The following is a 16,831-nucleotide window of genomic DNA, read 5'->3' as shown; positions in this document are numbered from 1 at the left end:
ATACATGAAACGAATGGAATTTATGAAATAACTTTATTTTTTGTTATTAGTTTGCTTGGCAGAGACAAAAACAGGAAGCATAACGCAGAAAAAGAGCACTTTTGTATTTTCACATTGGCCTGTCTGACACAAATCCTCCACTTCATCAAGACCTTGACTTATGATCCACAGAAAGGAAATAATGTACATTACTGAGTATTCCTCTGAACAGAATGAGATGCTGAAATGGAGCTTGTGTTCTTTAACTGCTAAATTAAATCTTATGCTTTTTTTCCCCCATGGGAATACACATTCTCTGCCTGTTCTTGGAAAGGAGAAAATAAAAGATGGAGAATGGCAAACAGAAATGTTCCTGCTGTCCCAAGACTACAGTTCATTAAATCAACAGCAAACAGGCACATTGTATGTCCCAGTGTATTTTTCTGAGCTAATATTATCTTTTGGACAAATAGACCTAGCATTGGTTGTATAATTAATTATGTCTGTATTATGAAGTAAACCAGGTTTTACTCACTTTGCCTCAGCATCACTGAAGAATATTCACGGGGTTTAAAGGCAGATGAAAAAAGGGACCTGTGTTCATCTGGGAGTGTTACGTCCTGAAAGCCAACAGGTACTTCTTCCAGTACTTGGGTAGAGTGCACATCAATAGTCACCAAAATAACAACCCTTTGTTGAGAGATCTCCTTAGCTGAAAAAAAAATCCTATAAAACATACTACAAGTAATTTTCTACTTTTTTTTTCTCAGAACTTTCCTGAACCGCATTCAGAATAGGACTTGGGACATCCAGCACCCCCATTTGCACGAAAGAATACCACTGGGAGGAATTTACTATCTGACACAACATGGTGGAGTGACCCCATGGCCTGACACAACACTGTGGAGTGACCCTACAGCTTGCCATAAAATGGCGGAGTGACCCATGGTCCGCCACAAAATGGCGGAGTGACCCCACAGCCTGACACAAAATGGCGGAGTGATCCCACAGCCCAACACAAAATGGTGGAGTGACCCCATGGTCTGCCACAAAATGGCAGAGTGACCCCACAGCCCGACACAAAATGGCGGACTGACCCCATGGTCTGCCACAAAATGGCGGAGTGACCGCACAGACTCACACAAAATGGCGGAGTGTCCCACAGCCTCACACAAAATGGCGGTCTGACCCCACAGACTGACAAAATGGCAGTGTCCCACAGCCTCACACAAAATGGCAGAGTGACCCCCACAGCCTTGCACAAAATGGCACTCTGACCCCACAGCCCCACACACACCAGCAGACCGTTTCCCTCGCATGCCCTTACCCACAATGGCAGACCGACACCCTCACCTTCCCCCGCCCTTCCCCAGGATGTCAGCCCGTCCCCCTCTCCCCGAACGGCGCCGCGTGTCCGTGCGGCCCCTCAGGGCCCATCAAAGCGCAGCCGCGCCTGGGGAGCCGCAGGGGAGCGGAGCAGAGCCAAGGCCACGGCCCGAGCTCAGGGGGCTCCCCTGCCACGGGCTCAAAGGCCGCTCAGGGCACGCTGGGCCCCAGGGTGTTGCCCATATACCTTTCTCCTTTTTCTTCCTCTTTTTTCTCCTACCTTCTTCTCGAAATACGTTGTACACCAAACTAAAAAATTCCAGGCAATGCGGTAGTAAGTGCCCTGTTGTGTCTGGGTAAGCCAAAGTTTGGCCAAGTTAAAGTTTACCAAGTCCAAGTTTGTGAAGCGCTTTACTTTGGGTGGTGTTTAAATCTGCCGAGTACCTCACTGTGCCTTCGTGCTCCAAAGTTTGCAAGTCCGGCTGAGCTTCACACCCACACGGCCATCCCCTCCCATCTTCCCCACAGGGAAGGACTGACAGTTCTGCTTTACTCACCATTCCTGGTACTGCCTTCCACTCCTCTTTACCTGTAGCTGTGGAAGAGTGTTTTGTCTCCAAATTTATGTCAAAATAAGTAACAACAACACAACAATAATAATAACAATAATGATATTATTTGTAATAAAACATTAAAAGTCGCTGATGATGTTAAAATTATCTTACCATTAGAAGATTGTTTGTGAAGAGCTTTAAAATAAAACTGAGAAAACCTGGAAAAGACAGCATTCTTCTGAAGAATAGGCTGGCTCCCTGAAGGTGTGGCTGTCTCTGAGACCAGATCAGAGTTATATCCAACATGCCTTTTCCTTGGGCCCACACAGAATGTGGAGAAAACTTGGGACAACTTGAAAAATCCTAAGTAAATGCTCCCCTCCGTCTGTCCCCTGTCCAGCCTTTCTCCAGGGCTCTTTTCCAGTGTTCACCCATCAAACCTTCCCCCGAGGGTGGGCATGTAACAGATCTGCAGATGTAAACAAGCTGTGAAATCCTGCTGGGAGAGTGTATGAGCTACTGAGAGATCAGCAAACAGACAGTGGGGTTTGGGAGCTACACAGCACCCCCACAAACCAGAGACCACTGTGCTGCTGCAGTGAAACAACAAGTGTTGGGTGAGAGCAGACATGGAGCATTTCAGCAAAACATTCAGGAATGCAGCTAGATTGTGCCTATTTTCTACCCCACTCTAAAGCCAACTTTTGCCCCCTACTAGACCAAAATATCAGATTCATTGGGAATGCACTCCCACTGTGTACTCTACGAACACTTACTCTCGTGGCGCATTCATTTAACACACAGAGAACTGATCCACTGCTCTGCCTTCACCGCTTACTTTCAAGGACTCCCATTCTGCCTGAGAGAGAACAGATATAAATAATTGTAGAATAAAATGTTGTCAGAGAATAATGTTCTCTGGCTGCTTTGGTCCAATGAAAGCCAAAGGTATCATAAAACTTCCAGGGAAAAGGGCAATAATTAATTCTATGAGGATAATACTCTATCACACTGCCTTGCTGCTATTATGCCAAAATAAATTAAAATATCTTGATCTCTCTGTACATAGTTTAACTTATACATTTAATTTTTGCCTTTTAAAAATTACCTTGGAAAATTAAATGTATCTTCTGACAGATATGAATTTTATAGATCACATTTTGAAGAATAATATCTCAATATGTAATTCTCATTTATTTTAAGGACATCAACGGTACACTTTTTAAAAATGTGAGAATTTAGAGAACATCAGAGTTCCTGATTACTCACTGGATAGTGTGGATGTGAAGAAAAGCTAGACAGATTTCTAAGGAATTAATTAGTCATCTTAAGGACCACACAGCGTGAAAAATAACAGTGACAATATCAAGCACTTGTGCAGATACACACCATCCTTTCATAATTATTATTTACATGCTATTCTCCAAGTCCATTTCTGTGTCCTCCACAGTATATTCATTACAGAAGTAACTCTAAGAGCTGCCTGACTTGTTTCTGTGTTTTGTTAATGGCAGCTTTATTCTCCCTTACATCTTTAAGTACACCATTTGCTGGGGTTTGGCAGTATGTACCTGCAGTTAGTTGCCTTTTGAAAAGGTCAGGGGTTGCTGAAGTTCTGGACAGCTGTATTTCATTCAGATTTCTGTGTGCACTGATTTTAGGAATGCTCAATTTTTTAGCCATAATCCATTTATATAAATATAATTTCTGAGTTAAGTGACACACTGCTGAAAAGCAGGCTTATCTGAAATTTTACCAAAACACATTACAGCCATTCAACAAATGAATCATCAATTTTACTTAACATAATTCATCTTGAAGCTTCTATGTGTGTGTGCATTTTATCAATTATCACAGATCACCACCAATGTGCAGCCAGTCCGTGCATCCATCATCCATGCAGACACCTTGGAAAAGGGCAAACTTTGAAGCATGTCTCAAATGATATATATATTGGGAGAAGAAATTCTGTTTCAGAAGCAAAATGACATAAAACATCCCGGTACCAAAAACAATAGTAATGAAACAGCTTACTTGAGTTTGTTTAAAACAAACTAGGCCAGAATTGCTATTTTGGATGCAAAAAACCAGGCAGACCACTTGTATGAATGCCATAAAAATAAACTATTTTAATAGGTACATAAATAAAAGGTTTAAAGTAGAATTTTCCCCCAGAACATCGAGATGGCCTAGCTTCTGTACAGAAACGGAACAATATTCATGGCACTCCTAAATTAAATAAACCCTTTGTTACATTCAAAACCACTGAAGGCAAATACATAATGCAGTGACACACCTGAATCGTTCTCCTTCCTCATCCTAGCAGTGTATACAGTATTTCCTTGGCTTACAGTACTCTGAGGATATGAATCTGTTAAATAAACTCTGAATGACACGGTGGAAATAAAATTTAAAAAGTCAATGTTAAAAGAACCCAAACAACCCTGGCACCCACAGGGGTACCTTGCACCAACCAGGAAATTTTAATGGAAGAGAAATAAGGATTGTGCTGTAAAATAAATTATCTATTTTACATATTGTTGTATAGTTATCTTAAAGTGTTTAAATATTACATTCACTTTGGTGATGTGTTTTTGTCTGTGCCTGTAATAAATTACACGAGGCGTGTGCTCGTTGGTCACGTGTTTTACTGCAAATGAGGGGAGCTCAGCACATCTAGGAAAGGTTATAAATATTTCATATTTAGTTAAGATGGACAAAATCTAATTTAAAACAGCTTTCCTCCTATCATGCCCCCCTCCCCAGTGCCTCTACAAAGTCACCCTGATGGCTTCAGTTTTTGCTGTGTTATATCAAAACATGTCATAGGCTGATGACTAACACCTACTGACACACAGAAGTTCTCGGGCTTTGTTTCTTCTTTCTTCCTCTGAACCACATGTCAGTTTGAGAACATCTGCCATTAACATCTCCATGCTCTCCAAAGATTCCAGCTAATTAAGGCAAGGAACCATCATTTGTCTATCAAAGCTAAGTTTCCTGAAACAATATGCTATCGCTGTTGTTATCTGGAATGTGTCTGGTGATGGGTGAGGACCACTCATCCTGTGGAGGAGAAAGTCTGTCACACGGTCACTCAGAGTGCTAAGGTATCTTGTGCTGGTAAAATCAGAGACAAAATTAAAAGATGACAACTTTCATTCATAGTGCAGAACTGGCATTTCTAGTCTATTCCATCAGACGTTCAAGAAGTGGGGCCAAGCTGACTCAGGCCGGGCCAAGGAGCCTGCTTAGAGTTTACCCACCAGCAAGACGTGACCGGCAGTGAAACGACTGCCCCTTTTTCCGATTTGCTTTCTTCTTGCTCTTGATCTTCTTCTGTTTATTTGCACCTTTGCTTTTGTCTGATTTCTTTTTCTTTTCGTCCTCCTTAAACCATGGCCCCCAGACTCCACCGTTAAGCTTGGGGTTGCTGCGAGGGTCCTTGGGCGGGTAGCGGACGGGCACGGCGGTCTTGTTGAACTGTGAGAGCCTCCGCAGCAGCTGCTTCACCACCTCGGGGTGCCTGGCAGACAGGTCCACGCGCTCGTAGGGGTCGGCCGTGATGTTGAAGAGCCACACGGTTTTCCCGGCTGACCAGGAGACGCGCTCGTTGTGCCAGCGGTTGGGACCCGCGTTGCTGAAGGCCTGCGGAGGCACCCAGTCGCTGTAGCCCGGGTTTCCCGTCAGCAGCTTCCAGTGATTCACTCTGATGGCAGACTGGATGGCAGTGTTCCAGATGCCGTAGCCAGCGGCCCAGGAGCCGTTCTTGGCTTTGGTGTAGATTGGGTCGATGTTGTGCAGGATGTCCACCCGCGGGGAACGCCTGCCCTCGCTGATGGTCTCCCACACATCGTAGCCATCCAGCTGGATGTCTTCATCGATCTGCCCCTCCGCCAGCGTGATCAGCGTGGGGAACCAGTCTGTGATGTGCACCAGCTCCTTACACACAGACCCTTTGTTTTTCAGAAGAGGGCTGTGCACAAACCCGACAGCGCGGATACCTCCTTCCCAATAGGTGCCTTTGCTTCCTCGGAGCGGCCAGTTACTGCCTCCGGCCATTGGCTGCCCACCGTTATCAGAAGAATAAATGATAATGCTGTTCTCGTAGTAGCCATACTTCCTCAGAGCGAGGGTCACGTTGTTTATGGCCTCATCCAAGCAGGCCAGCATGGCGGCGTACCGCCGCCTGTTGATGTTGTTTATCGAGCGGTAATGTTCAAAATACCTGCCCGGCGCCTGAAGAGGCGAATGGACAGCTTGGTAGGCGATATACAGGAATATGGGTTTCCTGGGGTTATGAGAAGCCAGGATCTGCTGCACTTTCTGCGTGTACATCTGCGTGGAGTAGATGCCATTGTCATGGTCCCAGGCAGCGTTGTCATTCTCGTACAGGTCGTAGCCGCATATCCCGGGGCTGTCGCACTTGAAGTGGGTGTAGTAGTCGCCGCTGCCCAGGAGCGAGCCAAAGAAGGAGTCGAACCCCCTCTGCGTGGGCATGCACTCCCGGCGGTAGAACCCCAGGTGCCACTTGCCCACCATGTGTGTGGAGTACCCAACCTCCTTGAGCTTCTGAGGTAGCGTGACGTTATCCAGAGGTAAGCAGTTGGGCTGCGTCGGCCGGATGATGGAGTGCTGCAGGCCCGTGTGGATCTGGTACCTGCAGGTGGGAGGAGACAGGCATCAGGCTGGTGGAGGAAATGCTCAGGTGTATGGACACCTTAACCATAACAGAAGATATCCCTAAGGCATGCCAAAGCCTTCCCTGGAAATATTTCACAGTGCCTGTGTGTGCTGCTTTCAAAAACCAGCTCGGTCACACCATCAAATCTGTCCTCACCTCACTGAGGGATGAAACCTCTTCCTCCATGATCTGAGCTACTCAAAATACCTACATGTACAGGAGCACAGGTACTTTGAGGCACCCTTCTTTCCTCCACATGTCTCCATTTAACAATGGCTATAGAAAATTATGTGGATAAATACAATTTTTACAATGCCTCGTAATTTGCTAGCGGTGAACGTATCTACAGCATATAAAAATGTTGGGCTTAGAGTGTGTAAGAGCAGTATGTTTAAAGGATGGGATAATAAATTCTGCAGTGCACTACCGGCTATGTGTAAAGAATACATATGGCCTCCATATGATGAGAAAATGAATCCAGCACAGGCAGCAGTAAGTATCAAAAATCAAGGGCAAATATATTTATACCAGTCTGACACTAATAAAGAGAATGTAACAGCAGATAGCAAACCAAAGACACTTTCTCCCTGAGCGTGAGAATAGATTCAATTCTCAGCCATGCATAGAACAGCCAGGTCCACCAATACCGCGTATCTCCCCCAAAACCGGTTCTTATTAATTTGGGGTAGCAGGAGCTGGGCTTCTTGACACATTCTGCTGGTGTTGCCAATCTGATTGGCCTCCTGAGCTGTCTAGAAAATTAAAAACATTAGGCTCTGCCTGTCCATAAATAACTTAAAGCCTGCTTTCATATGAGGGCTTCCTGGCCGAGATCTCTGAAGGCGCCATAGCTGTCTTTAATGGCTGGCAGTGTGGATGGATTGTGTAACTCCCATTTAATTCTGGAGCTAATTTCCCCGGACCCAGAAGCTCTGGTCTCACTAACTGTCTGCAGAAGCTCTGGGTGTTGTGCTGCTCTGGACCCAGCGTGCTGCAGCGCTGCTGCTGTGCTCTGCCCCCCCGGCCCCTCTGCACAGCATTGTCTCTGGGACCAGGCTGGGGACCTGGAGCCCTGCCACCCAATTGTCCCCAAACTCACAGGCTGGTGTTGACAATGCAGGAGATGCTGCAGGAGAGAGCTAAAACACACCCTGAAAATTAAGGGTTTCTGGGATCTGCACTTCACTTTTGTGAAAGAAATGCTACACACACACAAGTCCCACATCCTTCCCATGGTTCAGCTGCAACATTCTCCTCTTAAAACAGGTAAACTACAACCAGGAAAGCCATGCAGTGCCCCATACTTCAGCTCATTCTATATTTGGGACTCCTCAGTGAAACCATGTCCACAAGGCATTTAATTTCCTTCCCCTTTGCTTTCCTCCGCCGTGTTAAATCCCTTCAGAAAATTCCCATGTTTTTGATCCAACTGGAGAAGTCCTTGTTCCCACTTAGCTATTTTAGTCAAAGTTTCTGCTTTCTTAACTCTCACAGGCTCCTTGATTACAAGGTCAGGCCCCAGTCCCAGCCGAGCAGTTCCTCTGTAACAAGCTGATTTTGCTGGAAGTCAAGATTTTCTCTGAAGGGACCCAGCCAGATCCTTCCACCACCCTTCTCCTCTGAAAACTGAGAAGCTGGGCCTGAGGGGAACTGCCACAGAATCTGCAAAACACTGCAAACCAATCTTCCTCTTGTAGGCAAATGTCTACACAAAAAGGAACATAGTCACACAACGTTAATTCCCATCAAGAATTCCTCAAACACCAGGCAGTTTCCCCAGCGAGGGCTTTTCAACTAGAGATCCAAGCATGAAATTCCTAAACTGTTGATCTGAAAAATATTGAACCAAAACCCAGCAAGAATTAGCCTCAGTCATAGAGGCATTCAGCAGTGCACCTTGGTTCAGCAGTGCCCTCAGGAAGTTATTCAATATGCTGGTAACACTGCACATATAACACACATCCATCTATATGCACATATATTCCCTGCTGCTGCAGGGAATATTCTCATATATTCTCTTTGCAGGAGACTCTGGTGTGTTTCCCAGATGTGTCTGTGTGTCTGTGTGCTATTTTTGGCACGGCTGTGCTTCGGAATATACCTATAGGCACACAGACAAAGACACACATTTTTATACTCCTATGTGTAAAAAAAAAACAGTCTGCAAATTAATAGATTTTAAGTCAAAATATTTCAAGTGTAGAAATGCTTCAAATAAATATCAACCTCTGATTATCAGAAGACTATTCACTATGACAAAAAAGGTCAAGATTTGTACACTTTCCTGCACCACATGCCTTTCTAATTTATCCATTATGTGCCAACATTACTTTTTCAGTGAAAGCATTTAATTTTCAAAGGACTTGCAGGGCATTCATAGGAAAGCAAAGTAATCTGAGCAAATGACAGTGATGATACGGAAGCAAATGGCACTAATAGCAATAGGACAAATGCCTCAACACAACTGTTTTGAAACTGTTTCTAGACTGTGCGAGAGGAAAAAAAAACTGAATCAGGCAAAACATAGAGGGATTAGGAGGCAGATGCTGATTTTGAGGATGTTCTCTAGCAGATAAAGTCATGAACTCACCAACTGCCATGAAATGTCTCTAAGACACATCCTATAGATTTCATGGCTTCCATTTTTCAGAATAAATTGGCTGAATTTAATCCCAAATGCAGAAAGCAAGTTAGGACTGTGAATAGTCTGGAATTCATTATTGGAATTTCAGCACCAATAACTGGTCAAATCTAAACAAATGCTGACAGGCCACAGAATCTCATTTTACCTTTTTTTAAACTTCGACCTTCGTGGGCATTATTTCCATATTGGCCAATAACTGCTGAGAGCCTGTATAAAGAGTAGGGGTTCAAGACTTGGGAATACTTTAGATGCCTCCAAGATTCTGGATCATGGGTGTCTCCTTTAGAATACCTGAAATTCCCAATCTGCAGAACAAGGAACTAAGTAAAATTTGTGCAAAATGTTCAGCTAATAAGAAGCATATTGAAAAATGATTTCTCCTCACTATACAGGGATGGCTCTTCATGCATTTTTCTACTCTTGTTTTTGTTTTCCTGGTGTGTTGTTCAGATGTTCACAGTAAACCCACTGTGATAAGTGTTGCAGCCAAGGCAGATGCTCGGTGCTGGCTCACTGACACACTGAGCTGTTTTCTGGTTTGTAGGGGAAACTTTAAAGCAATGGCCTCCCTCTGGGAGCATCCCGATGACTTCACTGCCCTTTGCTTCTTGGATGCTCAGAGAAATATTTCAGAGGGTTCTTAAAATAAATAAGTAAGCAAATAAATCCTCCCTCCTGAGTGTGAGCTCACGACACCCCTTTCCAACACGAATTCCCTTCTGTTTTAATTTAGGCACAAAGCTCAGGCAGTGGCTGCACACCACTCCTACCTCCAGTCCCAAGGTGCAGAGCCCATTGAGCTGCTGAAGGTGAACTGCGCACTGAAGTGCTGGAGTGTTATGGATGTAAAGCACCACGGGCATGCTGAAGCCAGTGAGACCTGAGCTTGAGGAATGTGGTAACATTGGGAGGCTTCATTTCCCCCTTCTGCATTAGTTTCCAGCTCTCCTTGCAGAGCAGGAGGTCAGTGACAGAATCTTTGCACACTTTTGCTGCTGCTCCCCCACAGCAGAGAGCAGGGCTGAGGGGCTGTGGAGGGAAAGGGACTCTCCTGGCATGCCCCACATCCCCTGCACAGCCTCACACACATAGAGGCCAAGCCAGCTTTCCTGAGCAAACCTTTCCCAGAGGGGTTTTCTATTGAGTGTTTTCCGCCTTAACTTCAGGGTGGGTTCTGCACCATGCTGAAGAAGAAGCTGGGATGTTTCTAATTTTGTAATGTGCATGCAAAACACTATTGATTTCAAGCTCTCACCATTTTCAAATACTGCATTAATTGTCTTCAAACTGAGATTCTTTTAAGGCTCACTGTGGATTAACAAAGAAGCTCAGTTGGAAGTTTCTAATTTCAGGAACTTTTGCTAGCATAACTCTAGTTCGTACATGTGGAAAATGTATTTTTATTATGCTTGCATAGCTCAGGATATGTTGAAAAAAATTCTCAATTTTAAAAATAATAAACTCTAGCCTAGGATTCAGAAAAGGATACTTTAAATAAAAACCCCACGTTTGATAGCAGTTGCATAGAGAGTGACAGCACTGGTCTGCATGCTACATAAATTAAAGAGGTCATTATTGATGATTATGCATTTCCCTATTAATGAGATACAACAACAAGATACCAATCTAGAACATAGATTTAGGGGTTACTAAAGAACAGTCTTTGACATCTTACCTGAAACCATTTGTAGAACACAACAGCTAAAGCAGAGGAATTCCAGGTGAGTAAAAAATAGGGAAATATGTGATTTTGGGGGCTCTCAGTCCTCAGATGTCCAAGTTACTGTGGGGAAAAAACCCCAACCTTCCACTTATCACCAGCAAATCATCAGAGGCAGGACACAGTCACCAGTGAGAGAAACCAGATACAACAAAGACATTTTCATAGTGGACTGAGACTTTAGCACTGAGCCCACAAGCCCTACATGTTTGACAAAGCTGTTACTTTGGGCAGGGATGTTCACTCAGAATCATCTCCAAGTTGTTTTCAGCTCTGTAAGGTGCTGGTGAGGGAATCAGGAGCAGTTCAGGAGCTCTTCCACTGCCAGTCTTCCACTCAAGCTGGTGAAAAGCAGGGCAAGGGGATCCTGACCATGGGTATGTTGGATATGGACCAGCAAGAAGGAATCACACAAAATTACTCTGCAGCAGAAATGTCTGCCATAAAAATGAAATATTTCATGCTGCATATGCTGAGATTTTTAAAACTAAACTCAGAGTAAAGCTGGAAAAGGGTGGGTTGATCCAGGAGACACTGGGGCAGAGGGCAGAGCTGAGCTGATTTAAATGAGATGCAAACAAAGCCATCACAGCCTGACATGAATTGCTACCAAGCCATCAGCAAGTCCTGGTCCCTTCAGACTGATGACAACAAAGCCAGAGTGCGTAGCCACAGTGCTTCTCTCTCATTTGCTGACAAGCAAAATGTTTTCTAAATGTTCATGTCCTCCTTATTTCCATTCTTTTCCTAACTTAGAGACTAATGACAAGTGTTGACTTTGTTGACTTCCAAGTGCCAGGCTCCCATGAGAGCCCAAGCAGCGGGGGCACCTTGGCACTGCTTAGGGCAGCACATTTGGTATCTGCTCTGGACAAGAGCAGGTTAAGCTAAGTCCCATCTATCTTATTTCTGCAGTGTTTACAGTCTATGGCAACTGTGTGTAATCCCATGGGATACACTTCTAAATGTCAGCATAAAAGTTTTCATGCAACATAGTCTGCTCAGTGCCTATCCCAATGAGCCCTGAGCCTAAAATATGTAAGTGCACATTTCAGCTTTCAAAAATAGCAGAAAAGTACAATTTTCTATATTGAATGTATCATTCATTATCTATCATTCAACCATTTTTATCGTTTGGCTAATGACTTTGGGATTTTGGGGGAACGTGGGTTATGAGTAGAAATGGATCAAAGAAGAAAATGCAACATTAAAAATAAATGCAAACTCCAAACCTTCCACTGTGTCAGCCCACACAAATCAGACCTGAAGTCTTCACTCGGACATACACACACATTTATTTCATCCTCAGCTGAATTACTTGAATTTTTATGTGCTTATAAATCAGACTGAAAAAAATCATCTACTTCTAAACAAAGTGTTTACATAAAAAATGTAACTCACATTATTTACTGTTTTATCACTCTGGCAATGCTACTGCACATAAGTCATTTGGAAGATTCTGTATCTTGCCCTACTTTCAAGTTTTTCATTGATGTTTTTAAATCAGTTAAGGCTCTTCCATCAAATTCAGGAAAAGAAAAATAAAGTACCAATTTCCTTACAGACCAATAATGTTGTCAGTGTTGCTCCCATGACCCTTCTCCAAGGACTTAGAGGAGCTGAGACATCCTTATTTCACCAAAGGCCATTTGGATTTTGATGCATGAACTCAACCTCAGAATCATTTTGAAATTCTGATCTCACACCAGCCCCAGCATCTGGCCATTTAAATGATGTCCTTACACCCTGCTATTGTTTATTCTGTGAAAAGGATTTTTATCACCTGGCAGCTAGAAATGCTTGAAAACTGGGGAACCATGCCACAAAAAGCTGTTCTCCATAGCTCTCTATTCCAACAGTTTTACATCTCCAGGATATGCACCAGATCCTCTCTCTTTTATCTTCCCAACTCCTGCAGATGCAACTGGCACCCCAGGAGCAGGGCAGAGCTCAGTGAACAGCAGGAAAGCAACTGTTGTCTCCAGAGTTGTGAGCTTTAAAGGAAAAATGTCTGACTGTGGGACCAAGCTGGGAGGGAAAAGGAACAGAAACCTTCATCTGCATTTCCTCAAGGCTTCTCTCCCTGGTTCCAGAAGCTTGGACTTCAAATCACCCTCCAAATAAAGTTGCAATTAGTATTTTCATACACTAATTCCAAATTTTCTACCAAGCATTATTAAACTGGCAGCTTATCTGCTAGCAACCTTTCCTGTCACTGAGGCAATTTATCTGCTCCAATGGGAGGACAGCAAGGAGAAGGGAGAATGTGGGAGTTGGCAGCAGCTGGAATGCACATGTGTTCATGCAGCTATTGTTTTCTTTGCTCCCAGTTTGCTGCAGCTGTGGAAACAGAGCGCAACGTTTCCAGCTTTATCACTGCAATTCATTTAGGGAAAAGGGGGAAATGTGTGATTGCATAATCGGCGCTTGCGGTTTCATGTCTACATGGGAGTGACACGGAAAGAAAACAATCTGACCAAATGCTTTGCATGCCAACCACAAATCCAGACCTCGCCATCAAATTCTGGGCTCTCAGCAACAGCAGATGCCAGCGGATATGACACCTAATCACCATGTTACAGGGGAAAGGAACCTAAAATGACTCTGCGATTAGTTAGAGATGAATTTGTCGTCGTGCTTTGGTCATTTTTGCAGGAGAAAAACCAGAAGAAAAGGAGACAAATGGAGTCTAAAAATTGTGTGCAGATGGATCCCCCCCTCGGGTACTCCCAAAGCGAGGGTGGAGAGGGACCAGCATGCCAGGACAGGGACACAGCACGCACCAGTTTGCAAAGGAGAGGTGCCTTCATTCCATCCCTTGTTCTCTGCTGAGCTGGGGAGAACAGCAGCCCAGAGTCTCCTAATATCCCAGAATAGTCACTGCTATAGACAAGGCAAACTTCAAGATGTCTCATATTCTGTCTAAAAGAATACTTTAATTGCTGATAACACAGGAGTTTTTACATGACCTGCCATGCACACATGTGAAATATTTTCCACCTAATTCTGTGACAGTTTAGGAAAGTTGGTTCATCTTTATATAGGAAGAATTTATTCAATGACTGCACCTAAGGGACGTCAAAGATATTCATTGTACGGCTGCCTTTCATAAGAAGACATCTCTCATAAAAATGACATATTTGATGGCAGCCCTTAAGGTAGCAGCCAAACAGTTATTGTCTTACATTACTCTCTAATTAAAGTACTCATTTTAAGCATTTAGTACCATTTCTGAATTAAAACTGTCCTTAGCTGTTATTCATACATCCAGCACTTAGAGCCTATATCAACTTAAATGCATTAAAATGACCTTGAATTGACAGCAGGGATGACTGAGGGCAAAAAGACAAGATGTAAGACACACATTAACAACTACCACATCACAGGCTTACATGGTATCATTTGAGAGAGGTTATTGCTTTATAATTAAAGAAAATTATGATATTGAAAAAAAAAAAGGACTATGCGGTGCTTCAGAGACATCTCAAGTGTCTTAGACACCTTCACAACATCCGAGCTTGGTGACAGCTGAAATATTTTATTAACCACTGAACAACTACATAAACACACCACTCCTGAGTGTGACATTGGAGAACATCATTGTTACACTGCTATAGTGAGCATAAGCGTACCATAGGCCATTAAGTTTCATTTGAGTGCTTGGATAAGTCTTACAGACAGTAATTTAACATTGGAGATAAATTATTATTGTGAGAGTATGATGATCAGGTTGTAACAGCCACAAGCTCTCTTTAGTATTTATAATATTTCTATTATCCTGCTCTGTGAGATGTCTCAAGCTCAACTGTCTCCAAGATTCTATAACAGGATAGAGAACAGATTCTACCCCCCTTAATCATATGTACGTATTTAAATAAAAGTGTAATTCAATCCATTTCAATTGAACAGGCTTCTAGGTAAATTTTTCCTCAGTCATCAAAGTATCAAAATGAGTCTATGAATTAATGCACTAAACTCCTTTTTTCATGTGGAGGTTCACTGGGAATGCTGATTAATTAAGAAACATTCTTGGATGATTATTCCTGTTTCATCTCAACTTCGTTATTCTATTTGTTCCACTTAATGCATTCTATCACATAACATCATTGTAAAACGTGTACACAGGCATCAAAAGGAAATTATCATCCTCTCCTTCATCCCCAGTGTATGGCACAGCAGTCTGAGACAGCAGGACTCCTGCTGTAGTCTTTGGACTTTAATTATGCATTTCAGCCTGTGCACTGGATGCTGCTGCATATGAAATGATAAGGTGCTGCTCAGAACTGAGTGTGTCACTCACTTCAGTGAGCAAAGCTGAAGTTTTACTGAGGCTGCCGTGCCCACCCAGACCCCTCATTTAAGGTCTTGTTCTTGGCAGCAAGAGAAGAGTGATGCACTCTTCTGCTGTCCCTGCAGGCATCCTGGGACAGACACCACCCACAACTGCTCCATGCCACTCCAGAGTGCTTTTCCCAGAAAAGCTGACAGGCCTGATAATATGAAGAACAGCTTTATCTGGAAAAAAAAACAAACCAAACTCTAATTTGACTTTTCAACAATATCACTGGTTTTTTGGGCTGACATTTACTGGCAAGAGCAGAGGCACTGAATCATTAGTGAGAGGAATTACCTTGCCTTCAAAGGGAGGGAGGGCTGGCAGCCAAGAGATGCTCTCTTCTGGGCTCTGCATAGTTTTCAGCCTGAGCATCCCCACTGACCTCCAGTCCTTTTGTCCTTCTGACACTTTGATATCAGCTTCTGAGTCTATTGTGTTGCTCATCCCTTTGAGCAGGGATGGATCTACGTCTGTTGCACAACACAGCTAAAGCTCAAAATGGGCTTTTTAGTCCTGATAAAAGAGGTGGCAGGATGCAAATGAACCTCACCCTGATGCCAAACCTCTTAGTAACTGGACTTGTTAAAATACAGTGGTTACAGGCACCTGCTTGTTTACAATGATTGCCAGCAGTCATGTATGGGTTCTGTCACATATTGCTGGCTGCTGGATTTTCTTTCTGTTTCCTGATATTTGATTCACCTGAGAAATATAATATGAAAATCCCTTTTTCAGAACTCACCACAATATTCTCATTCAGTTTTGATCAAGACAAAGGCACTGTGTGTGGTTCCCAGAGAAATAATGTATGAAGATAATGAGGTATTGCATTAAGCTGGGTCCCACATGACAGGTTCCTGACTGACACCACGGGGAAATGGAACATCTTTGTTTACTCACAGGAGGGATCCCACATGGAAAGGAACTGCTTTCACTGCCAGTGTCTGAGTGGATGTAGGTGTGCTGTTGTAGCGCAGGGAGAAGAGTGGGGAGCAGCCTTGCAGGGCTGTCAGTCAGTTCTGTGACAATTTTTAACTACCACATCAGAGACAGCACACACTATAGAGTACACCATTAAAAAGGGAAGTAAAATGTCTGTATTCAAAGCACCACATATTGGAACTCAAAAGGAACAAAGCAACTTCAGCAGGTATGTGACCAGCTCACTGTGACCCACGGCTGGAAAGGACCTTTAGGATGGAGTCCAACCAGTGACCTGACAATGCCAATTCCTCTGCTAAACCATGTCCCTAAATGCCACACCCACGTGTCTTTTAAATCTCTCGGGGGGGTGACTTGAGCTTCAGGTGGTTCCAGAACTTGACAGTCCTTTGGGTGAAGAAATTTTTCCTGCTATCCAACCTAAAACTTCCCTGGGCACACCCTGAGGCCCCTCCCTCGTCCTGTCACTAATGATACCTGATGAAGGTCTGGGGTACTTCAAAGGCATTTCTCTGCTCCCGTACCAATGGATTTGAGTTGCTACCTTTGCTCCCTGCCCAAACCAGGCAAGGGCTAGGAGAAAGGTAAGGCTCCTCTGTGGAGCAGGAAATTGATGGAATTGGCATGGAGAACTGTCCATGTCACA

The 16,831-nt window shown here is 43.7% G+C and overlaps 1 protein-coding gene across 2 annotated transcripts in view; it reads right to left on the bottom strand.

Annotated features, from left to right (window-relative positions):
• Window positions 1–513: 513 nt before the first annotated feature.
• ARSJ (arylsulfatase family member J) overlaps window positions 514–16,831 on the bottom strand; it is a 37,517-nt gene continuing 21,199 nt past the window's right edge. The window contains exons 2-5 of one of the 2 annotated variants that reach the window (XR_005256872.1): window positions 4,708–6,519; window positions 2,636–2,718; window positions 1,863–1,900; window positions 514–691 (exon numbers count right to left, since the gene is read on the bottom strand). Coding sequence is in view for 1 of the 2 variants with exons in the window: in XM_038136331.1 (XP_037992259.1) it covers window positions 5,118–6,519 (1,402 nt within the window). In the remaining variant the exon portion in view is untranslated. Of the gene's footprint in view, window positions 692–1,862; window positions 1,901–2,635; window positions 2,719–3,968; window positions 6,520–16,831 lie in introns of those variants that run through there. The other variant, XM_038136331.1, reaches the window with a different exon arrangement.

The sequence above is a fragment of the Motacilla alba genome, chromosome 4, assembly GCF_015832195.1.
Source record: "Motacilla alba alba isolate MOTALB_02 chromosome 4, Motacilla_alba_V1.0_pri, whole genome shotgun sequence".
In the NCBI taxonomy this organism is placed as follows: domain Eukaryota; kingdom Metazoa; phylum Chordata; class Aves; order Passeriformes; family Motacillidae; genus Motacilla; species Motacilla alba.
Note: the sequence above shows the minus strand (reverse complement) of the source record. Positions and strands in the feature narration are given on the sequence as shown.